The following is a 25,472-nucleotide window of genomic DNA, read 5'->3' on the forward strand; positions in this document are numbered from 1 at the left end:
GAACTGCTTAACACTTGAAGCAGACATAAACAGGAAGTTATCAACTGATGATATGTTTTAGAGATAAAAGACAAAGTCTGGCTTTTTTTTTTTTTACATAAATATCCAAAATATGTATATTACTCTCACATTTTAAGAAAAAAATCTGTAACTATCTCTGATACCTTTTGTGAACTCTTCTAACACATTAAACAGTAGCACTTCAGCCGCTGCGTTCCTTCTCTTTTATTTGCACACTTTATTGCAACAGATTTTTATAGCTTATTTGCATGGACTTCATTTATGAATGAGGCAGGAACCGCAGGTAGAAGAGCAGCCCTTACTGTAATGGTCTGGTACAGTGTACTCAGTGAGCTGCTTGTAAACTTACACAAACAGAAAAAGACAGGAAGGTTGATATGTAGTCAAGGGACAAAAGGGGGAAAACAAAGGGCGTCCAATGGAGCACAATCAAAGCCTCAGGTTTAGGTAAGAGCCCTCAGAGTCCATTTCTCTCCCCTCTCTTCCTCGTGTTCGCGCCTCTGTTCTCACTGTCTGCTCAGCCTGCAGACAAACTCGACCTTGTTTTTACGTGCACAGAGAAAAGCTTTGCTGCAGTGGCCCAAAGCAAACAGAGTGGAACAGCAGCAACAGAGGGCTTTGTTGCTGCTGTGTAGTTTGGGGTTTATAGACACATCAGAGCGGCTCTGTCTGAGCACCACAAATAAAAGAGATGCTGAACTTGTTCTGCTTCCGATTCATTTTTTAGATAATGTCTCATTAAAATCATCTCATATGCTTTCTTATTATGTCATTTACTAAAGCGCCACAGTGTGATTTAACAAACCACTGATCTGTATTCAGGATTATGCATCTGTAGCTGTAGCCCACAGGTGGCTGTGAGTCAGACTGTTCTCCTTTGATTTTTGCAGATATCTGCAGCATCACAAAGAACACATGCAAAAACGAGATGTACATTTAGTTGAATTTAATGCCTTAAAGTTTGCACACTTCTTTTTTTGTTGTTGTTTTATGTTATGCTAAAGGTTGATAGGGTGACAAACCCCCTTTAGTTTCTAATGGAGGACTTCACCCTTATATTTTAACACATGCACGGCTGTTTGCAGAGAGCAGCTCTGTGTAGAATTTGCTGATGGTTACTGAAAAGACCCGTCTGGGTCTGTGTTCATAAATTAGCGCGGTGTTAATAGCCACAGAACTTTCCACTCCCTTCAGCACATTTCTGCAGCTTCACACTAATTTGACCCACTTGGTAAGTCTGGCCCAACTAACGCAGCTTCATTAATCATCTATCATTCCTTCATACCTTGATGAGTTCAGTGTGCAAGCTCCTCCCCGAGTTCTCCAGCATGCTCTCGCCTTTACCTTGGCTGGCCGTGTCATCATCTGAGAGGAAAAGGACAATAACCAGACATCAGTACATGTAATCCACATGAATGCCTGTTCACCAAGAACCATGCACACTACAAGTCCCTATAAAGCTTCCCTCCCTTAATGCTAATACTTCTTTTGTTCTCCTCTTATCTAGTTTCCTCAGTTTTCTTTCTTTCCACACCATTCAGTAATATCAGAATCAGAATACTTTATTAATCCCTAAGGAAATTATATTATGCCAAGTTTTTGGCTAATAGCTCTTTTGATATCATCTTGGTTCAAAACTAGTATTTTATGCCTGTCATCGTGTTATCTTTGGCACTTCTCGTAGATTTAACAAAACAAATGGGAATACATTTGTTGTTTTTGCAACAAAGTGCCTAAAGATACAATTTTAAAATGTTTATTTCCCTCTGTCTGCTCTATGTAGACACATTTACTTATCCTAAGTGTCTTTTTTATGGTTGATCGATTCACACGTCCGTGTAAATGACTTAACAAAAAAAATACTCCTTTGACAATGTTCAGGATTGAGTCCAAGAAAGACTTTGAAGGACCTTCAGAAAGTCTTGAGAACCATTATTCAAGTCCACTTGAATAGAAGTGAGCGGTGGCTCAAGGTTGTTGCACTGTCCTGTATACACAAACTCCATTGTTCCTCAGTTAGCTGATATACTAGCATGTTATTGTCTCAGGGGCTACAGGTGAAGGAGTCCGCCTGCTAATTGCATATGTGTGACTGTAACGTGGAAACCAATGGAAAAAAACATGATAGGCCCGTGGTTAGAATCAGTGTTTAAAGTAAACTGACTATGAAACTATAGAAACCTTTAAATAAGACTATAAGTACTATGTTGACTGAAAGATAATGTGGACATGTAACTGCTCAAAGTTTGGTAGAACAGCTCACCAAGGACACAGTCCAGTGACTCAGCACCGTTCCTCCTGTCCTGGCCAGCCTCTGTGCTGCTCTGCAGAGCCTGTTTCAGTGTGGCCACCCATTCCTCCATCTCTGCCTCACTGTCTGCAGCCAGGAAGTGGCTATAGCGGTCTTGCATCTTAAGCTCAAAGCCATTCCGCCGCATCTTGGGACTCTGAGGAAGAAACATCATATTTGACTGATTTTTGACTAACAGGTGGAAACTGATGAGAATTACAGGATCTTTGGTACAACTAAATAAGCCGTTAAAAGCACAGCGTAGGGAATCAAATGTAATCAGAAGAATCTCAACTTAAATTCAGAAACAAACTGAGAGTCAATGCTATTCGGCCATGACCAAACAAAACCTGATTTCCATGCTAAACTCAAATCCGTGAGCCAGAATGAACTCCCTCACTCCCTCCATTCATATTCTGAGCGTGCTCATTAAACTGAAAGCTGTCAGCTCTGCCTGAGGAGCAATCAAGGTACTAGGCTGTGCCATGAGCCAGCAACAGCTCTTCATAATCTGCTAGAAGCTGACGTTTCTGCCCAAGTCACTGGAATGCAGCAGATCTGCCCAATTAAAGCAGCCAAAAGCCCCCAAGGGAAAGTAAGACACAGAAACACGCTGAATTTCACGAGGGTGGGAGCTCGTGCCAAGTTCTGAAACCTCGCAGAGAGCGCACGAGGGAAATAAACACAGTGAGTTTAATTAAGCACAGCAACATGGTCACAACAGAGAAAACAGCTTTATCCACTGCTGCTGGGATCCTAATTGTACTGAGTCTACCTGGATGACATCTATACAGGAGTCCAGGTAGATGGATCCTTTGGTTTCCTTGCAGTTTTTCTCATCCTTATAAGAGTTGAGGATGTAGGAGCCATCGGGGAGCTGAGACAAGTAGAAGTACCTCCTCTTGAACACCTGCAATCCAGAGCACATCTCATATGACTCATCTGACAACTCATGACAGCAAAAATATGACACTATGACATGTGACTTCAAGCTCATGTGCTGCCTTCCTAATGTAGTTAAAATTCCAGAATGAAGGGCAAATACACTGGATACTGCAAGTTATACAGCTGTGTCTTTCAGCAACAGCCTTTTGTTGTTACTGTCCCAACTTTGGAGATGAGTTGCTGTTATCAAATTCCAAATGAGCAAATATTATTCTTAAAATGGTACAGTTTATCAGTTCCAACAGTTTATATACTTTCACTATCTGAGACCATATCCTCATTTAGGTTAGACAGCATTTCTAGTAGATAATGGCAGACAGCTTGTACACAAATTAAGGATGCGGTTTGGGGAAAGCCTCAGAGTATTTCTCATGTATTAATGAGAAGTGAATGAATTGAAAAAGAGAGGGAGGGGCACGAAAAAGAGAACAAACAGGGGTTGTATGTAGAGAGAGAACTGGAAGGGGCATGCATTGAAGCGTGGTCCCAGTCCTTAAATTCATATAAATTATCTCCAACTCTGCGTTCCTTTGTTCATAAATGACAGATTCATGTGCAAATCATTACAGTCTGTTTTTATTTACATTTTACATACCACCCCAACATTTTCAGAGTTGGGTTTGTATGTTTCTCATGGCGCTACGTCTCATATGTTGCATGCTGAACTTATTTGCACGATCCTGGACATTCAAAACATTCTCAGTTCAATTCAGTTTAACTTTATCCATATAGCACTGGTTCACAGTAGCAGCAATTTCACTGGGAAAGTAAAATGATGTGGGCTGATTATTCAGGACTGTGAAAGTGAGGGTTTATGCTGGGTGGGACGGTGTTACAGGATAAAGTCACGTACATCGATGCAGCTTTAACGGTGTATCATTTTTCCAGCATTACAAATTGCAGCTGCAGCTACGCTCCTATTCTGACCTCTACATGTTTGTGTTGTTTCACTTGTTGCTGTTATGCTGTGATAACAGACAGGAGGTCTGGTGCTGACTCACCCTCATGGAGACAGACAGGCTGCTATTGATGTTGGCTTTCTGAAGCCAGCCCTGCTTCAAGATGCCTCCCCTCTGGGAGCACAGCGATGCCGAGTCCTGACACACAAACACAAACACTTGGCAATCAGCAAAGACGGATTTCATTACTGCGGTCAACTCACGTTAATATCGTTGTTTGTAGTATTTTCTGCCATGAAGAAACAATTATTTTTTCCTGTGGTTGTGAGAACTGTTTGTTAATTAGAGCAGAGCTGTATTAACTTTGTCAGTGAGAAAGCATGAACATAAATCAGTGTATGGGGAGAATTTCTTTGGGACCCCATGAAGCAGTTCATCATAATTCAGGCTTTGTCCTGTCAGTGTAACATCTCCATCTCAACCAGTAAATATCATGGGACTGTTCATCACCACCACAGAAAACAAATCTGTTAATGATCACGCTCATACACACAAACGCACACACACATAATGGTAATGCATCGGGCCACTCGAAGGAATACAACATGCAGAAATCATAACACAGAGCAAGAAGGGTTCTTGTACCTTCTCTGACACACAGCTCTCGTTGTCCTCCTGACAGCTGCGACTCAAGTCTATACCTGCTATTATCATCTACTGACTGAGTGCTATTAACCCATAAACTGGCAGGTCTGTAAAAAGGTGCTACTATTCTTATCATCTTATCAAAACATGGATGCACAAAGATGCAGAGATAAAATAACAGACGCCTGAGCTGCCCTCCCTGTGCAGCCAGCAGAGCAGCAGCATTTACTTGCCTTCAGTTAAATTTCCTCTGTCTAAGTTTATCTGCATCCGGCCTGAGGGTAGCAGGGGGAGGAGGGTTGATGAGAGCTATTTATAGAAACTATAAGGGTTCTGGTTTCACTGGCCTGCAGTCAGTCTAAGAAGGGGTCGAACGACAAGCCGGAACATGCAAGACACGGGTAATACCTGCTTCGCTGAGCAGAAGGCTTTGAAATTCTAAGCAAGATTTATAGAAGAGCACTAAAAGCTGTGCACGTGCACGCGACACAATGTGTCCATAAAGGGCCCAGTGAGTCAATAGCCTATCATTCCTCCTCCCTGTAGGGAACGACGTCTGTGATCTAACCACGCTCAGGCCGCTCTACTCACCTCGTCTTTGGCGTCTTCATCGATTTCAAACACATGAGCTGGCAGTTTGTCCGTCTTCAGGCCTTTGCTTTAAAAACACAAAACAGAGGGTGAATGGATGAAGCTGGCCTTCTCCCCCTCTGCTGACAGCTACGTCACATATCTGGGTTCTTTATGTCTTTCTTGTTTGTAACGCTAGATCAGATTACAGCCTCCTTCATGTATTTTTTATGTTCAAAAATACTTCTCAAAATTCATGGTTGCAGTGATAAAGTCATTTCCTCAGTAAGATTTATCACCATGGAAATAAATTCTTTACATCTGGACTGCACCTGCTGTGTGGAGGAACATCTGGCTGAACATCAGAGCTGCACTAACACATTGATCCAGCTGAGGAAATCCGCTGCATGTTACACATCTGGCTGTTTTACCTTATTTTAGCCTGTATGTTTTCCCATATATCCAAACTACATTTTCAGTTTATTCCACTCATTTCTGTCTCATGTTCCTTACCTCGGCAACATGCGGAAGTCTCCAGAATAAGCCTCGTATTTGTAGTTGATTACGTGCCAGTCAGTGTTGTACATCTTAATGCACTGCAGAACACAGAGAGCTGGATTAGCAGTGGATACGTTCAAATGGAAAAAGCGAGCCATACCAGCAAGCAGACCTTTTTTTAATGACTGTAAATCACAGAGGAGGATTTTGGGGTGACGAATCAACTTCGATCATTTTTCATGAACTCAAAATACAAGTCTGCAAAGCATCAGATACTTTTAAGTGGACTTTTTGTGCTTTTAATTCAGCATAGAACTGCAAGCAAAAAGTCTCCTGCAAGTCATCTGAATGGATCTTTGTTCAATAAATGCTGAGCAAGCCCAGGGTCTGTTTTAACTGCCCCTATGACAGTTGTTTCCGTGCTACATCGCAGTCATGACGGCTGGCAGATGAACACAGATTTAAAGCCTGGTAGAGCAGCAGTGTATGACTGCATCGTGCCAGAGAAGTCTGTTTTTCATTGCTAATACAATATTTCATCAGCGTAGCTCGTGTTTACGACTGGACGGTGAGTACTCCCGTTTCTTTATGAGCTCCCAAGGAACACGTCAGGGTCAGTATCATGCAGGCTGGTGTGAAATCATCAAGACACAGCCTGTTTTGTTGATCATTTTTACTCGTATTCTTTACTGAGCAGACTGCAAATAATGATATATATGATAAAATAATGCAAAATAACTGTAGTACCTCTTTGGCAAACAGACTCCTAGCCTCCCGCTCGGCATTCTGGGGCACAGAGGGAACAACGGTCCTCCTCTGCCGGGAGATCTGAGACTCCTGTACGCATGCAAACACAAAATGAGCCACATGTGGATTCACATGCATGGTGCATGATGGAGATATTTCTCATAACATCAAACACGGGAAAAGAGAATGAGAGAAAACAGAAGACAAATATACAAAGAAACAAATTCTCTCAGTACGAAGGAGAAGAGTCGACACAAACAGATGCACCACTAGAACAAAACCACATGTGTCTGAAGCAACAGCAATAAATACCTGACTGGACCGTATGTGAGAGCTGGACTCAGCCGTGAATAACTGGGCCTAGTGTTTTGAGGATGTTCAGTGATTAATGATGGGAAAACGTCCTTTGGAAAGTAATAGTTCACAGCTCTTTGACTCGGACAGACTGAAAAAGCAGCTGATTTTGGCTGTTTACTGTGGAAATTTCAGCGCAGGTGCTTTGAGCGTAACATATTTGTAAAAGATCCATAAATCACAGGCCGTAGACGGAGCCAAAGACAGAGGCAACATATGTGACGGGTTAAGCCCTGCACTAGTTTATATTGCAAATGAGCACTTCCTTTAACTTTAACCTTCTGGGAGAATACTAGTGTAACTCTTGAAATAACAGGAATGACTTGAGATTCAAAAAATTTACTTTAAAAAGTAACTATGTTCAAATCGTTACTTTTTAAAGTGTTACAATAGTAATTAATGTCATATAGTCCTTGGATTTTTGCTATTTTAACGGTGTAACGTGGTTTTGGGGCCCAAAACAGGGTTCAAGTTTAGCTAGCAATGGGCCACCTGTGATAATAAGAAATAAACTGATAAGGATACTAAACTAAGAGCATAATAACAACTAAGCACCTGACAATATTGTAGATCTAAAGCTTATATTCCATGTAGCACAATAAACAGAACTGTTGCAGATTACAGAAGAAATCTATACAAAATAACAGTTTACACCTGTTATAAAAAATAGCTGACACATGGTTATTCTGATGGCGTGGACTCACCGAGACATCATCCACAGGGCAGAGCAGCAGGTCTCTGTGGGGGTCACTGTGGATCTGAGCCTTTCTCTGAAACACCACAGCCTCATAGTCGAGCGGTTCAATGATCTTTGGCTGCTCCTGAAGGGGGAGGAAGGAAAGGACACCAACACATGTCATTTCAAATAAACTTTTTTTCTTTTCATTTTGATCTCATGCACCAATTATGTTTGTCTTTTCTGTGGTTCTGGTGGGCCCTGCACACCCCTGCTGTTTGAAAGCAGCTAATGAGTGTTCACCTCTGGAACTCCTCACCACCCATGCTTCAGCAGAGCCACAAGAGATTAAAGACACAACCACAAAGTTCAGAGGGCTGTCACAGTGCAGGAAAACAGCTGCTGGGAGAAATGTGGGCTGATGGGGGGGAAATAAAGCAAAAGATGACAAAAACGGAAGGAACTGAAGATAAAGTCTCAGGTAAGGACTGAAAGGGTAGCAAAGGCAACAACTTCATCGATTCATGAAGTCTGATAAAGCTTGACAGAGACATAATGAAACTAAAAAAAAGCAAGTTCAACCAAATACCACAACAAACTATCACGACTTCCTGTTTTAAGTTTCATAGAGAAGTAGATGACAACAAATGGGCCTTTCCACGGTGTCTTAAAGAGGCATGCAGCCTCTGTTCACTGTAGCTTTCCACAACTGGGTCAGAATGTGATCTCACATATAAATCTAGCCCACTTGGAAGGATTGAAAATTAATTCCAACAAAGTTCCATTTTAAGCTCAAGTTAAGCAGAGAGAAAAGTGATGAAAAGCTTAGCCCGACAAGGCTCTGGCTCAGCGACACCACGCTGCTTGGAGGCAATCAGACTGTATGGATTTGATCAGCGTCTGTGCCCCATTAGTGAGCCGCTGCTACATAGTCTGATACACGCTTAGTGGGCAGACGCAGTGAGGAATCTAAGGAGCCGAGGTTGTAAAGAGCTGACTGAGCTTTGCAGCTGGAAGAGACTGACTGAGCGATTTTCCACCTTGTACTCTGTCATATTTCCATTCATGTAGCTGAGATTAGAGCTTTGTGCTTCTATTGCAACAGAAAGGCAGTAGTTTGGCTCCTGCTTGCCCCCCTCTCTCTTCACTTTAGGTTAAGCCTATCATTAGGATTGTTTACCTGTGCAATTATTCCGGCTGGATCCAAGCTCTCACATAGGCCTTTTGGAAATATCCAGCTTTATGATCAAATATAGCATTCACCCCTTTGATTGCATGAAAAGAGCCTATATATATGTCTTCAGCAACATCTCATATATTGCTATACACTCCCTATTTAGGCTGTATTTTTACAGTGTGTGAAAAAGTAAAGTTGAAGCTCAAAACCAAAATGCCAGCTGTTTTTTTGTATCGTTTCCTCAAATTTCTTCCTGACATATTGGATATTTTGGGGCATATTACAATTTTCGAAAGTGCGCTGGATTTAGACAAGTGCAGGCTTCTTCAGTTTAGTTAAGTAAAAGGTGTGGGACCACTTTGCACTTTGTTTATTTTTTGTTTTTTTAAAGAAAAGTGAAAAGGCAAAAAATAAGAGCTCTGCTTGTTTGCTTGTTCAAAGAGCTGAGCTCAGAAAATCCATCCAAATGTGTTCACAGATTTGCAGACTAGCTCTAACTAGAACAGAGGGGAAAGTGGGAGACCCCGAGGTAAGACTTGTAATAGATGACTCCAGGCTCAAATGATAACTTTATTAACTTTATTTTTAAAGAAACTAAAGATGATGCTCCAGACAAACAACTAGCTACATCCACTTTGGACAGGCTCCTGTTATACATGAGCGCTACTGAGACTCTATCACTGCAGCCAGCGTCACAAATCATCTGATCCAGCTCTCCTAACACTTCCACGCTCTTACTTTAGAATCAGATCTTAAACTTTGAACGTTTGTTTCAAACTGCTGCTGAAAACACATTTTTACAGGTTTGCTTTACCTTAATCTTTTCCCCTTGTTTTGGGCCACAGTTTACACCTATTTATGAATGAATCTGTTACCCTACAGCTGATTGTGTGTCTGTATGCTGGAACATGTATTCTAATCTTTAACATTTGGCTTTTATTGATACCATGAAGCACTTTGTAATTCTGTGTTTTCAAATTTGCTGTACAAATAAAGTTGTACAGAAATAATTTCAGATGTGCTAACACAGTCAGTTTGAGTTTTAACATGGTAATTATTGCCATTTTGATCAATTTTATTTCATTTTAAACCAAAACAAATGCTTTTCGTTTTCTCCAAAACCCTAAATCTTCAAATCAGGGTGCATGTTTCAGGAGTGCATGTCGGCTTCTTGAATATGGTGGCATCTGTGCATGAGCCATAAATGAAGAGAAAGTTCTCCCTTTTGTAAGTAACCAGTAATTTAGCCTGTGAAAGAAGTGTGGTACATGTACATGTTCCTCCACAATTTTCCACCAGAGCCTGACTTTCTTGGCAGTCCACACAAACCCTGTGTCTCGCATTTTTTAAACCACTAATTTAAATAAAAACTTCCTGACCCTAATGGTACTTGTGCTATGTGGATTTAAGTATTTTCCTATTTATGCTGCTATGTAGCATCTGTGCTATCATTTTACATGCAGACCCGGCGGCAGCAAAACAACACCTACAAGTCTGGTAAAACCATTACATATGGCTGTGCACCGCCCCTGCACCCAACACAGCAGCTCTGCTTCCTGTCATGTGCAACAAGCCTGAACCGCAGCGCTACAAGTCAGAGGTGACAGGCTCGGCAGCACGCACTGCCTCCACTGCAACGGTGATCACGTTACAGACAGAAGGAGGGAGTAAGAGGAAGCAAGTTGTGAAGGAGCAAGTTCTGCTTTTACTGAAGAAGCTTTGCAGCCACAGGCGGTGTCACTGATTGAGAAACAGAGAGGCACAAAGAGAGCTGAAAACAATCAAAGGGATGTAGCGCAACACTTGGGTGTAGCTTGAAAGCAGTCGAGGCTCTTTAAACTGTTGCCACCTCCAATTAGGACACACACTCACTTCTCTCAGCTATCAGTGAGCTACATTCACTGAGTACAAAGCACAACTCCCAGCCCGCCTCCATAGGACTACAATGATGACGATGATGTTGGGCAGCATGCATTTCCAGATGTCTGTGTCCCATTATGGTTCTGCAGATGTAAGGCACTCGCGACTCCAACGTGACCGAGTGGATTTCATTACTTTTAAGAGGGGAGCTTACACAGTATATACACACACTGACATTAGAGTCACATACAGCATAAAGCAGCTCCACTGTCCCACAGCTGACCCCACTAAGTACTCCAATCTGTGTGTAAGTGAGACGCACAGGCATACGTCTGCTTAATCTTTCTCTTACTTCCTGTCTCTTTAAAAAAACAAACAAACAACGACTTGATCTTTAATCTTTACTTAATCTAGAAAAAAGCATATCTGTTCTTAGTTACACCTGTCTCTGTTCTCTGTTTTCTCCGTAATGTCATGGGTTACAGGATATCTATAGAATTTATTAATAAATGAATCTATTTATTTATAGATTTCTGTATCGATTGTCTACAGAATATCTGACAACAATCCATGGAAACAAGATGCACTCAGGCATCTTGTTTTATTTAGATACCCTGATTATGACAAAGCTATATTTAAAATACCAATATGACTCATATCACATGCCAGTACCAATTCTTTTGTTTTTTGTACAGTATTTCCCACACATAAAAACTTGCTAACGATTAAACTTGGAATTAGGAACAACTTTTAGGGATCTTTTCCTCCTTTTTTAGCCATCCACAATCGATTTATTTTGAAAGTTTAGTCACTGCCAATCAGCTAGGCCCGACTCTTCCCACTTTGTGTTTTCACTTGTGACTGGTTCTCCAGTCTGACGGCTTTTGCGGCAGTGCTCGGTATCATTTAGCCACTTTCCCACAGAGTCTATCACCCTGCAGTCAAATGGAGGCTAATTGCCAGCTGGCAATAGAATTCCTTCTTTTGCTCCAGAGATCTGCTGGGAGCTGGCGTGCTGCTCTAACCTGCAGTCCTTGGAGAGCTAGCGGATATGCAGCAATGCTCCTATTGGGACTACCATCAGATGCACTCCAAGACCCTTAGAATGGGATCCATCTGAAGGATGATGCTCAGCTATTAATTTTCAATTTGACCAATCAAATATCTCTTTTTACGAGGGGGAAAAAAAATTCCATTTATAAAATAGATTTTAAAAAAATCTCTTCACTCTTCAACAGATTAAATGACCACTGACTTTGGAAAATGCTACCTTATTTGTAGAAACAATGACATGAGTCATCAACCCCCATATCTGCCAAACCGACATTCAGCCAATATATCGATGGCTTCCTGTGCCACTAGTCCAAAATCCAAAGATATTTCATTTTCACATTTAAAAAGCTGGATTCCAACATTTTTATAGCTACTTCCCACTAGGGGTGGGCGATATAAACGATATACGATAGAAACGATATAAATTTGGCCAACGATAGAGATTTTGACTATATCGCTCTATCGCGATAGCGCATGTTGATGATGTCATCAAGCTGCGCCGGTTTTGGTCGAAAGCATCTCAGCGGCTAAAACCATTATCATCTGCAACTTACGTTGGGCGACAGTCATGGCAAAAAGCCAAAAACTGCGCTTCCTCCACTTCCGTAACATTGATTCATTAATGTTGAATTCTCTCGCAGCTGCTCTATGTTGCAGTATATTAATAACTAACCTCGTATTGTGGATGAATAATCTCAGTTGTTCTCCTGACTGAAGTTTGGCCCGTGTATAGCATCCTGCTATGCGACTGCATTTGTCCCTGACCACCAGAATCCCTCACGTTAACTTTTATCGAGTGGAAAAAAAGTTAGCTTCATCCTCCAGCTTCACTGTGCTAATGTTATGCTAACATAGCTGTGTCGCTAGCAATCACGTAGCACAACATTATATACCAGCTAGTCCAACTTCAGTAACCCTGCAAACGCCACTGCTGTTTAGTTTTCTGTCTTCATTTATGTTGGAAGTGACAGCAGAGCTGTATGCTTTAATTAGTTTCAAAAATCTCTGTCAGAACATGGTATGAAATGTTTAGGTGGAAACTAGCGAGCTAACTTCCTGTTAACTTCTAACTCCGTTAAATTTAATAAATCCTGTTTTCATGGATGCCTGGACGTTAAACTTAATTGTTACACCTGATAAAGCAGCAACGCTGATGATTTAATTAAAGATGAAAGAATTTAGACCGTTTTTAACTCTGTGTTCGTTTGACTTTGGGACCTGAAGAAGACGGAGTTTTGGACCCAGATTACTCCGTGAAGCTCTTCACTATGGCAGCCGTAATGCTCTGACAATCCATCAAGCAGTGCGGCTTACCAAAGTTGTACTAAAACATTTTTTAACAGATTTCTGTATGCCCAAATCGGTTCGAGGCCAGTGAGCACAACCAGAATTCATACGTAAGGCGCACTCTCGATTTTTGAGAAAATTAAAGGATTTTAAGTGTGCCTTATAGTGTGGAAAATACGTTATACAGAAGAAAAGAATATATCGTGATATATATCGTTACCGCACGTGCTTCAAATTATATCGGGATATGAATTTTAGGCCATATCGCCCAGCCCTACTTCCCACTTCCTTTATTTCCCCAGTGGGGCACTACAGCAGATGGATCCTTATATTGGACTTATTTTTTCATCCATTGCAACCCTCCCATTTACTCAGGCTTGCCACCAACACGTGGGACACACTACCTTCTGACCCCCTGAGGCTGGGTTTATGACTCCTCCTGGTCTCAAACCAGGGGACTTTTGCATGAAAGGCAAATGTGTGAACCACAGACACACCACAGATCCCAGCAACTCCCAGTGGCTGTTTTCTGAAATTATAAATCACTGTGTACTTGTTATCAGATTACCTGAGAACACACAGCAGGACTCACATTTATCAAGTCAGATTAAATAACGCCAGAGACACCGGCACAACACAGAGCGGTAATCACACGGTTTCAATTTTAGGATTGGTACGTTATCATTGTCCAATTGGTTCAAAGCAATTTAATATAATAGAAAACAAAACACACACACAGATGTGGATTTGATAGCAGGACTTTCTAGGAACAGCAGGAAGCCCAATAACCACTAACACATCTCTAATGGGAATTTCCATGGAACACAGTTGGCTCAAGGCCAGACAAAAACCCACATGTTCTCCATTGTGTAGTTTCCTTTTAGTTTTTCTATGTTTTATCCCATATATAACACTGTGCAAAAATCTTTGGCTTCCAAGGATCCAGATTCTGTTGCATCTTTTAAACTGGTCTCGACCGATAGTTCTCTGAGCTTTCTGAAGATCCTTAAAGTCTTGATTTGGACCCTGGGTGCTTTTTGTTTGTTTGCTTCGTTAACCCAGATAACGCTGGCATATGAATCATTCAAGCATAAAACAGGTACCTAATCAGGGGATGTCTGCACAGACAGCTTAGCAAAGAGCCAATTTTAATGTTGGTAATTACAGCCTGTCGCAAAAACATAGAATTTGTTCCCATTTCTTTTGTTGAATCTATGAAAAATATCAAAGATAACACAAACATAAAACTGTAGTTTTTGTACGTCCATTCCAACAAAAGCCTATTAGCCAAAAACGTGGTATATTTCAACATAGTTTGCAGTATGTCCTTAAAAAAATGAAGGAAAGTGGACAAATGGAGGATAAGCGAAAAAGTATCAGGACTAAAAAGTTTTTTACACCAGACGACCAGTATCTGAAAGTCATGTCCTTAAGAAACAGGAAGTCCTATGTCCTGTTTAGGACCTGAGAGACACATCTGGGCCTTCAGTTGATTCATCCAGTGTTCGCTGAAACATCATCAGCAATGATCTCAATAGAAGAGGGACTGTCATGAAGCCACTCTTAGAGAAGGGAAATGGGGAGAAAAGGCTGGAGTACGTCAAATTACACAAGGCTCAAAATCAAACAAGCTGTGAAAACAGATCTTCTAAAGAGATGAGAAAAAGTCAGACGGCTTCAAGAGAAAAGTCCAATAGTGAGTTTTTACAGCCATGTGTAAAACTCAGCAGAGGCTCTTATGAGGGTTTGGGACTGCATTTCACTCACTGGTGTTTGGGATCTCGTCGAAATTGATGAATTTATGAAGGCAGAAAAGAACTATTAGATTTTAATCCACCATGCAATACCATCTCACAAAATAACTCTAGAAGTCATGGATGTACCAATACCCAGACCTCAACATGACTGATGCAGTGTTTCGACACTTCGACAGCGACCGATAACCACAGCAGAGCTCCGAATGTTCTTCAAGACGGTTGGAGAATTATTCCTACTTAAAGAATTTACTACTACTTTAGGAACAAACTGTTTTTGCCTTATGCACTCTAGAGAAGAGATCAAAACAACTTGCTTCAGATAGTGAGGGGCTTCCCCAAGGCCCAGCAGAAATACTGATTACTTGAAATGAATTACAGAAATCTAATCTAGCAAGAATAAAAATATGGAGCCTGTAATGAGTATCATAGCCCAACTTTAAGTTTTATTCAACATTCTCCTTAGAAACTGATAAGATAGTTATTTTTTTCCTGTTGGGGCCCAGGAGTAGAGTCCTCTTCCTATAAGACCAACTCTCCTGAGACTAAGCTAAGAATGAATCCGCAGACACAGTCACAGAGGATGCATTGGTCACAGCATGCCCAAGGGAATCCCCATGTGAAATTAGCACAGGCCATGCACCCTCCACAAAACAGCATTTGTTCTCAGCTGCAGCCCAACCTTAAAACAGGAAACAGTAGACATACACACAGCCACACAACACTCTCACCTCTGTAAAAAGAAAAACAATCAGTGCCTTATCACAGGGTTTTTAAACTTGGAAACGCCTTACATCACACAACTCAAGATGAGCATCATGAGACTGATCTCAAGGGGAACAAGAGTTTATCTCTTATCCAAACTAACCTAGAACTAAAAGGAAAAAGATGCAAGAAGCCGCAGTCACACAAACACAAAGCGGATGAGTTGGCAGATGCATTTTGTTAAAAGAAAAAGAAAACAAGTCATTATTAGGCAAGTGTTGATGCTGCGCTGACATCACTGTGGTTTAACTTCAAGACAAATGTCACGCCTTCGATTTACTGTTATGAAAATCCTTCCCCTGACACACAAATGCTGCATCAGCAGGATACTAAACGCTGTTCATTTCAAGCCACTGCGCCTAATCCCAATGACAGCCACCAGCATCGACATTCATTCAAAGAACACCTTCTGCTTTGCACAACCATCGAGACAAATGTGATAAAAAGCAATTACGGAGACAGGCTTCTCTATGCACAATGTGAGCAATTTCCAGCAGAAACAGAGAGGCGAGCACTCACAGCCAGACACACACACACTGCTCCAAGGCAAGGACAGGGAAGCCATGCTGCTGCAGCTGTCCAACTGGCACTGCTCTTCATCCGCCAGCACACAAAAGGAGCCGCACAGAGCTGAGAAAGCGTGTGTGCTAGAGGACGCTGTCATTTTATTTATTTATTTCAAATAAAGGCCGTTTAGAAAAACCAAGCCACCACGTGGAGTGGATTTAAAGCACATACCTGCTCCCACAGTGACCCTGGTTTATAAGCCTTTGCACAGGTTGCAGCAGTGGCAGTTATGCAGACATACCAGGGCTTTACAGAAAGATGTAATAATGAGGACACGGACGGAGCGCGAAAACTCACAAAACAGACATAAAAGTCCAGGAAGAAGAGCAGCCACCTAGAAAGGAGGACTAGTCCGTATAGGCTTATCCTCCCCGAGGAGGGCAGAGTGGAGGGGGGTGGAGGGGGTCGGCTATGAGTTACATTATCCCTGGTGGCTAAAATGACCGGTTCACAGCCAGCCTTTAAAAAGCTCCGCTCACCACAAGGTCCACGGTGGTCCTCACAGCCTCCGACACGCTCTGTCTGACTTCCGCGGCCGTCCCGGGTTTGCTCAGCCTCTTTGTGAATTTTCGCACCTCAGACATTTCGCTCCCCTTTTAGATAAATAAAAATCCTCTTCCTCTTCTTCTTCGGATATGAGCATGCCGCGGTACCGGACGGAGCGGCGGGCAGCGCTGTTTCCTGACAGCCAGATGTGAGACGGTGCTGGAGGTGAACCAGCCAGCGGTTCACGTCGCGAGGCGGGGCCGTTGCTGCTGGTGGTGCTGCCACCGCTGCTGCTGATGATGTTGGAAGGAGACCAAAGAGGGGCTGACAGCGTGAGATGCTTCACTCGGACCCACTTCCGTTTCTCCCGCCCCGGCGGAGAGCAGATTCAAAGATCGTCAGTGTGAGATGATAACACGGTCCACATACAAGGACTGCAAACACAGGTCGCATTTGGAGAGTTTATTACATTTTTTTTAGCGTCACAGGTGGGCTTTTTAGGTATTACTTATTCTTGAAAAAAAAAAGCCTGAAATTTACATTACTAGGATAAGCGACAAAAAGAAGTAGAAGTCCATAAATAAAATATCACAAAAACGAAATTTAATAAGTGATGTACAGAAAGGCACATTAACAATCAAGACTTCCAAAAACAAAAAACAAAACAAAATCAGTTTCAAAATATATGAGAAGCTTAAAGCTGTGTTTTGTTGTTTTAACTATTTATTGTGGAAATTAGAAATCGCAGTGATTTATTGGTCATTAAAACGTATTCTGAATTTTCAAATTGATAATTATTCGTCTCATAAGTCAGCTCTACCAGCTATCTGTGCAACAATTTTCTTTTGAATCTTATAGAGGAGTTTGTTTTTGTTAATGATGTTTATCAAGACACACAAAAAGAACAAAAAAAGCGGTGCTCAGAAAAGGAAGGAAGGAGAGAAGAGATCAGGATGACTTTAGACTTTAGTGGTGTTATCAAGGGCTGTACTGAGTGCAAAGCTGAACAGATGAAATTCTGAGAGATGATTATAGAAGACTGAAACATAACCATTTCCCCTTCATCCAAATATAAACACACACACACAGAATGTGGTATAACGTGGGGGCAAGGGCCCAGAAAAATATCCTCCCCTGGCCCATCACAGAGTTGTTACGCCCATGGTTTGATGTCTGTATACGTTATGTTTCTGGTCACATCCATCCACTTAACAAGGGTACAGCGCCACAGCAAATTGTCTGTTTGTTTCTTTGTTTCTTTGAAAATTTGAACTTTGTGATGTTTAATCTTTAGTTTTTATTGTATATCCAACATACTGTCAGTGTGTCATCTATCTATCTATCTATCTATCTATCTATCTATCTATCTATCTATCTATCTATCTATCTATCTATCTATCTATCTATCTATCTATCTATCTATCTATCTGTTGATCAAACCTTTTGTTTCAGAGGGGCAGCCAATGGGAAGAAATTTGGTTTAAATGGAGGAGGAAGGGAGTTAAGAAGGGGTTGTGACGAGGTCAGGAATAAAACAAACAAGGACTATTTTGAACTGTGCAAAACTGCTCTATAAGAGTTAAAGAATGCCGGGAATAAATTAAGTATGTGTCCCCTTTATATATATTTATTAGAGCGCATCTTGTGACATCTGAAGTATTAGTACGCAGGAATTTGGCTCATTTGATGTCTTGGATTATAAAACATTGTTCCGAAGATGTGAAACAGGTTGTTTATCAGTTACCGAATCTCATCCTTCAGGTGCGATAGCTGGCTCCAGGTAAAGCTAATAGTACACTGCCACCCTGTGGACTATTCCACAAACTGCAGCAAACGAAGTGCCACCTGTAGTCTGCAGCGGTTCAGTTTTATGTTTGAATGTGCAGTTTAGCAGTGAGGGAGGCCGCTTGTTTCAGTTACAGTCTTTTTTAACTTTTTATTATAATATAAGGTAACTTTGTCAGGCATCGTTTAAGAGGTACAAAGCTATTTATGAGAGCAGCTGACTCACACTCATGTTAATGTCCCACTGCATGCACTTCAGTTTTCTTGTCCTGACAAAGTTTATATTTCATTTAGGATCAAGTGTTGACACATGAGCACCAGCCTGTATGAAAGGATGCTGTGTGCCTGTCAGGACCTGCAGTGAGAGAAGCCGTCAGCTCAAAGAAACAACAATATGAACACAGGCTGTTAGTAAGTTTAATAAATGAATTGAAAATTTATATTACATAGTTACATAAACTGTTAAAGGAAGACTTTTATCTTCAGACAACGTTGGACTGAGGCACTGAATAGATGCTTCACTCATGCTCTTCCACCTACAACTGACATGCACACTTTTCAGTGTCCATAAAGATGTATGAATTTCCACTAATAATAACAACAATAATGTCAATATTAGAAAGCAATCCAAAATGTTAATGTAGCCACATGAAAGATATTATAAGTTTACTGTAACAGTGCTTATCTTATTCAAATGAATAGCTTTATTAATCTCTGCATTACTCATAAACATGTGGAGGTCACGCAAACATTTTGTCCAGCAAAGGTTTTGGAGTCAACTTAATGCGGATCTGGAATTTTTTGAAGGACTCTTTATGACTGCAGGGTGATTAAAAATAAATAAATGCAATTTTGCATCTTCTTGGCACAAATTCATATTCATGCCCTCATCATGATGATCTCAGCAAAGTATCAATAATTAAGCCAGATGAATCAATGGACTCAGCTCGTAGATGATGTCAAAGGACGTTGCAGCTCTGGCAGAGGGAAGAAGAATCAGACTGTTTCTGTTTTGAACTGTGAATCATGCAAAGCAGGTTTAAACTAAAAAGCCTGAACCACTTCAGTGGCACTTTCAGGAGTCCTGTTATCTGAAATAATATGGACATGCTACAAAGTTACTGCAGGCTAAAGGCCCACAGTTTGTGTCTGTGGCGTGAATAAGGCACGGCGGGACCACAGAGCAATGTTCAGAGCCAACTTTATTTGATTCACGTCACACCACAGTGTCCAACAATTAAAAGCCAGCATGTCATTCTGTGGAATTCCAGAGCGGGATGAGGGCAAGGCTGGCATGTGTCAGCATCAGATACGCCCTTCACTTAGTCGTTATACTGGGTGAATTCTTTCAGTGCCCAGTTCTTCATCTCCATCTCCTGCCGTAATCTGCAGTACTCCTCGGCCAGCGCCTCAAAGTCTTTGCCCAAGATCTCGAAGGAGGCCAGCTTTAACTCGACAGACTGCTTTTCCGCTTTACACGCCTTCAGCTCAGACTCCAGCTTCTCCCTGAAAATGAGATCCGACGAGCTGGTTAGGTTTGGACAAAGGGATCAGTCAGAATGTAGCTTCAACAGAAGAATTTTAGTCTTGCCTTATTTTTCTGTGAGCAGAAATCGAGTCAGGCGTGTATGTATCCAGCTGGATTTCCACCATCTCTGCCCTTTAAAAATGAACATGAGAAACAGGAATGTGTGTATAGTTAATGCATCTCATTTTTGACTATGAGTCACGACTGGACTATCAGCACTGGATTAAAACATTCTTAGTACGAAATGCAGTCCAACTATCTGATTTACGAGAGCGTTAGCGTAATGCAAATGGCCTTATATAGAAACCAAGTCTGATGTACTGAAGCACTGAAAACGGCTTACTTTATCTTCTGCAAGATTAATTCACATTTGCCTTCAAAGTAATCCAATTTCTTCCTGTCCAGATCTGTCTGGATCTTCAGCCTGTGGTTCAAGATGAAAGACTGGAAAAGCTGAATGCACTTTGTCAGCTCCTGTGTATGAAAAGAGCAAACAGTGACTAAGCAAACAGAACACATTTACGCATTTCATGCAGCTTAATGTGGTGAGTACATTTCCTCGAAGCATATCCTTATTCCCCCCCTTCCCCAAGTGCCTCGACCAATTCATGCTTGCAGTGCTATCACTTTAAAAAGAAGCTAGTTAGCACTGTGACTTTGTGACTTGCAAGCTTGCTTATTACTACTAGCGCCCCATGTTTTTGGCTTTCTGACCCGAGCATTTTAAAACCATGTTTTATCAAATCTGACTGCGGTTCAAGTTTGTTTATATAATAGTTTAAAATTATATGTGGTGTGGTGACTTGCTCATATCAGAACTTTGTAATACATTTTAATTTCATCAAAATAAAAAAGCAGAACCAGACAATGATGAGCTGATGCAGTTTTTCCTCAAGGATACCTTATAAATGTTGGTCTCAGGATAATAACCACTTAGTCAAGTCAGAATGAGCATTTTGATGAATGATGCAGTGTGCAGAAAATCACAGGTGCAGGAATTCATGGATCCAGCTTTTTCCACTTCTAATAAGATACCAATACTTTGGCTTCAGGTGTCTGCTAATCCACTGTCAGTGTTAATGTAATGAGCTGAATCCCTCACTCAAAGAAAGAGCCTGGGATGATTGATGAAAGCATAAAACTTACTTTTTTTTCTCTTAATTTTGTAGTAAAAATTTAATGTGAGAAATAAAATGTAACAAAATTAAATTGAAGAATAGTAATTCACTATACTGGTATTCATTAGTAAAATTATAGCGTTACAGTAAACACAGAACTGCATGAAATAGACTGGACTGCTGATCGATATCCCCACTAAAAGCATTCCCTTACAGTGAGGTAGAGCTCAGTCTGTCTCTGCAGAAGAACCGTGTTTTCTCTGCACGTCTCCTTCAGACTTTCTGCTCTTTTCTTCTCTTTGTCCAGCTGTGCTGACAGATGAGACAGCTTGGCCATCTTTAGACCCTCGCTCTCATGCTCTAGAAGAAATCACAAAACAGCAGGTTAGTCGTTGTGTCGAGTGAACAGAATGACGTGGTATGAAGCCATGTGGTGAAAGTGTTTGTAGCTGCTGTACCCCATTCAGGCTGATAGTAAGAGAGAAGGCTCAGACACTTTTCTTTGAGATGTTTCTCCAGCTGTCTTGGTAGACCCTGTTTCAGACTTTGTACATTCTAGTAAAGAAAATACAGCGTGGGCATGAGGAAAGCATTTGTAGTTTGAATTCATTATCAAAAAAAAAAAAATAAAATAAAATAAAAGGAATATTAAAAGAAGTTTCCCAAACGGTTCTGGTGGTGTGCATGTTTTTATGGGTTTACGCTAAACAGATGCAGCACATCCCAAACAGATTTTAACTTGCATGTACTGAATTTTATGATTCACCTTCTCGGAAGGCATGAGCTCCATCACGAGCTGGGGGGTCAGGCCCAGGACCGACGGCTGGTCCTGGTTTGTTGTGTTACTGGGATCCAGCTGCCTGACACACTGAGCCACCAGTAGACACCTCTCCATCGTCTCATAGAACTATAAAGGAACAAACGCAAATTATTTGTTTTATTATATGTATTTTTTTTTAAGATCATCATTAGTAAGAGTCTCCTAATCGATTAAAAACTCCATGTGATAAACTTTTGTCTATAAACTTTTATCTGACCGTTTATCTATAAAAAACATTCAATAAAGTCGTTTTAGCCGTACAGCGAGATGAAAATCTGCTCAAAATTTGACAAAGAACATACAATGAATGCTTGTTAGCCTGTCCATAGCTCACTGATAGCTCTTTATGCACTTTTAAACTGTGTAAAGAAGTGAAATGTACCATGTTCTGGTCAGGGGGTACAGTGGCATGGTGCTTCCTGACACAGTGGTTCTGGATCATCTCCTGCAGCCCTCTGTGCAGGCTCTCGGAGCGCAGCCATTGAAGTTTCTGAATCTGCAGCTTCTTTTCAGCCTGGGAAAAAAAACCCAAAACACTCACACATGTAAGGACTCACACAGTACCTCACAAAATCGGTCAGATCCTGTCCCAGTTCTAGAAAGAAGGCTTAACAAACTTGGAGCCAGACCCTAAACACTGAGACAGGAACCTTTGAGATTTGGAGTCGAGAACAGCTGATCAGGCTTAGGTAACGATGAGTCGCTCCATCTTGAATTAAGCACCTTTATGGGTGCTGGAAAAATAAACCAAAGCATTAATGGTAACCCCGTCAATAAAGATCAGGGTCTCTATTTGAATTCAGTTTCATTTTTAAATGCAATCGTTCACCTGTTACCTGACGAGGTTATAGGAGATGAAAATAAAATGTAATACAAATATGGACCAAACATAAAAGACTTCTGTGATTTTAACATTGTAGTCCAACCTGAAACTTCCACTTTACATGTAAAAATCTGACTCTGTGGCTTCTGATGACCAATCCAATGCAAATAAAGCTTTTGAAATGAAATATTGTTACAACATATTCAGACTGCCTGAAGCCTGTATTCACAAAACCCATTGTAAGATACATTTAGTCCAGCTGTTTAGTCCATGTAGCGCTCACTACATGTCTGGCTATCCACACAGCTTTTTCAGGTTTTGCAGGAGAAAATTTGCCAGTGAGCAGGTTATTCGAACATAATCTGTTTCTCTGGTAAACGACACAGAGGTTAAGTTAGCTCTCTTAAAACTATAAATAAACAAACAGCTTCTTTTATTCCAGTATTTTTCAGTTTTTTTTTAAAAAAAAAGACTGTTCTCTTGAGCAGAGAAAGGGTCGATCCATGTTGTTGCAATTCTTAGTTCTCGCCAGTAGAGGTCAGTAAGTCACAGACTATTTATTGAATCATAATGAGTGGACTAAAATCTCATTTCCATAGAGGTGTGACAAATTATGACTCCTCATTTCTGAATAGTACAAGACAAAAAAAAATACAAGAAAAACTGTTCCATGACCCAGTTTGAATTATTTTTTAAAACTCTACACTGATTAACTTCTGTGTTGATAAAAACAAATAGGAACAGGAACGACAGACACCTTGTCCAGCTCTGTTTTCAGCGGAGCGGTGAGTCCGGTTTGATCCACATGCTGTGCCAGAGTGGCCAGGAGTTTACAAAACTGCGGGTTCTGGATCAGATCTTCTTCAGTCATGTGACACAGTGGAAAGGAGGCGAGGACTGAGGGGAAAGGCACAAAATGCAGAGAAGTAATTAAGGACGGCCAAACTAAACGGACAATAGTAAATTTGGCAAGAAAATAAAGCTAAAAGAGCCTACTTTCGTATTTAACAATAACATCGTTATTTATACATTAATAGATAATACTTTAAACTACGTTAATTTATTACATCTACTTTCTGTTATTGCTACAATATAGGGTTACTAGTAGATATGCAGTCCACTTGTCTTCTTACCCTGTTGATGCAAAGTGTCACCCTTCCCAAGCGACGATATGTTTGCTGTCTCGGTACTACCGGACATTTTCCAATTAATTATTGTCCTTAGTATCCAAACATACAGGAGGTTTGTGGATTTGTGAACTATTTCTTTCAAACACGAAGACGAGCTGAAATCTTAAACACGTACTTCCTGAATCAAGTTGCGCGCGTTTGCCGGAAGCCTTCTTATTGGCTAACTGGACCACGTGGTCATACAGCGGTCCCTGGGTGACGGCAACGTGCTATTCACGAGAGCGTGAGGTGTTGAAGCGGAAAATATCGAGATTTTAATCTTTTCCCACTAACAACTAAACGTCCTTTGACATTAATATTAATAAAGTGACATGGCTTAAGATAAAACTGAATGTTTGTTGTTGTTAAACAACAATTACAGTAACAACAACTAGAAGCTAAAGAACGCATTTGGCCATTATGACACTATCAGAATATTCTCTTTCTTTTGTGTCTTTTGCTCCTCGATATTCTTTTTATTTTCAATTTTCCTGTTGTACTTTTAATTGTATCACATTTTTAGTTCATTTCTTGTTCATTTGTTTTTTTTTTAATTAATTTTTAATCTTCACTTTTTGCTTACTGCTCACTTGGTTTGTTTGCTTCACTATCTGCATAACCTCCGATTAAAGATGTTGGACTTTTGCTTTGTCTCCTCTGGGTTCTCTTTCCCTGTGTTCCTTATAATTGGCATCTTATCCATCTACAAACAGGTATTTCACAACCACATGACAGAGGATAAGGCATGCACTGCTGTGTCTCTGGGCTTTCCTTGAACAAGCAGTTAATAAAATTGACGAATAATCAAAATGTGCTTTGACTCTTATAGCTCGATGTTGGGGAGTAAAATCAATAAATGACTCAAATTATGTGTATATGGTCAAATTATATATGATCAACTATGTGCTGCAAGTTAGGTGGAGAGGGTGTTCATTGGACAGAGATGGGGCTCTCGTGTTTTCATGCTGACTGTCAGTCTCCTCGTCCTTAAGATGATTTTGTTTTCGTGCCCTGGGCTTGTATGATCACCTCGCACCACGGCGGTTGCTGGCAGCGGAACTAACATCGCTTTGAACCTCCAAGGAGATATGATATTAGAAGCAGATGTCTCGTTGTGCTTTAATAAATGACAATCAAGTTTTTACATTCCACTAAATTTGGGGGATTTTTGGCTGTGGGATTTCTCCTGCTTGCTTTTTCTGTTTTTGATTATACAGCAAAGAAAATGGATTCAAAGACGTGGAAATATCCTTCTACATGTCAAGCAGAACATTACTAGCAGGGGGTGATTGGCAGGACTATGGCGCACACTGCCCTGTTTATTTACAGGCAATAAAACCCAGTATGTTCATCATTGTTAAAGTAGATTATTTATTTATTCTTTTATTGGGCCTGTCAAGTCTTTACAGGCTACATCAGCCCCTGTATTTATCAGTTTCTCTTCCATACATATTATATGTACATATGGGGCTGCACAATACTGGTATTCTTGTAGAGTGTCTTTTCCACATGAACTCTGACTTCTCATGTTTGCTTCTCGCAGCTGTTTCCTCGCAACAGTCCCTGTCCATATCTGGTCTTCTCAGTGAAGGATTTCTTACCTAAGATTTGCCAACACTGCGTGTACGTCTCTCC

At 40.9% G+C, this 25,472-nt stretch overlaps 2 protein-coding genes across 3 annotated transcripts in view; both read right to left on the reverse strand.

Moving 5' to 3' along the window:
- The window catches only part of dock11 (dedicator of cytokinesis 11), an 80,416-nt gene extending 63,497 nt beyond the window's left edge, over positions 1–16,919 (reverse strand). For both annotated transcript variants that reach the window (XM_082525977.1, XM_082525976.1), the window contains exons 1-9: positions 16,588–16,919; positions 7,674–7,790; positions 6,616–6,705; positions 5,884–5,966; positions 5,392–5,458; positions 4,258–4,353; positions 3,087–3,221; positions 2,285–2,468; positions 1,307–1,386 (exon numbers count right to left, since the gene is read on the reverse strand). In XM_082525977.1, the coding sequence (XP_082382103.1) occupies positions 1,307–1,386; positions 2,285–2,468; positions 3,087–3,221; positions 4,258–4,353; positions 5,392–5,458; positions 5,884–5,966; positions 6,616–6,705; positions 7,674–7,790; positions 16,588–16,692 (957 nt within the window). In that variant the 5' untranslated portion in view covers positions 16,693–16,919. The remainder of the gene's footprint in view (positions 1–1,306; positions 1,387–2,284; positions 2,469–3,086; positions 3,222–4,257; positions 4,354–5,391; positions 5,459–5,883; positions 5,967–6,615; positions 6,706–7,673; positions 7,791–16,587) is intronic.
- A 2,644-nt stretch (positions 16,920–19,563) lies between these two features.
- Positions 19,564–24,012, reverse strand: haus4 (HAUS augmin-like complex, subunit 4). Its single transcript, XM_082528798.1, has 9 exons — positions 23,802–24,012; positions 23,426–23,565; positions 22,228–22,359; positions 21,792–21,932; positions 21,484–21,580; positions 21,240–21,385; positions 20,251–20,381; positions 19,971–20,039; positions 19,564–19,885 (listed from the first exon to the last, which is right to left on the reverse strand). Exons 1-9 carry the CDS (start codon positions 23,866–23,868, stop codon positions 19,702–19,704), a joined length of 1,107 nt encoding a protein of 368 aa, XP_082384924.1. The 5' UTR covers positions 23,869–24,012; the 3' UTR covers positions 19,564–19,701.
- Between the last annotated feature and the right edge of the window lie 1,460 nt (positions 24,013–25,472).

This window comes from Aulonocara stuartgranti (genome assembly GCF_965226115.1).
Source record: "Aulonocara stuartgranti genome assembly, chromosome: 3".
Taxonomy (NCBI): domain Eukaryota; kingdom Metazoa; phylum Chordata; class Actinopteri; order Cichliformes; family Cichlidae; genus Aulonocara; species Aulonocara stuartgranti.

Coding starts and splice junctions, on each gene's coding strand:
- haus4 (XM_082528798.1), bottom strand. CDS start 23,868: ATGTCCGGTAGTACCGAGACAGCAAACATATCGTCGCTTGGGAAGGGT. Junction 22,360..23,425: donor TGAAAACAGAGCTGGACAAG/GTGTCTGTCGTT, acceptor TTTTTTTCCCAG/GCTGAAAAGAAGCTGCAGAT. Junction 21,386..21,483: donor TTACTATCAGCCTGAATGGG/GTACAGCAGCTA, acceptor GATTTCTTCTAG/AGCATGAGAGCGAGGGTCTA.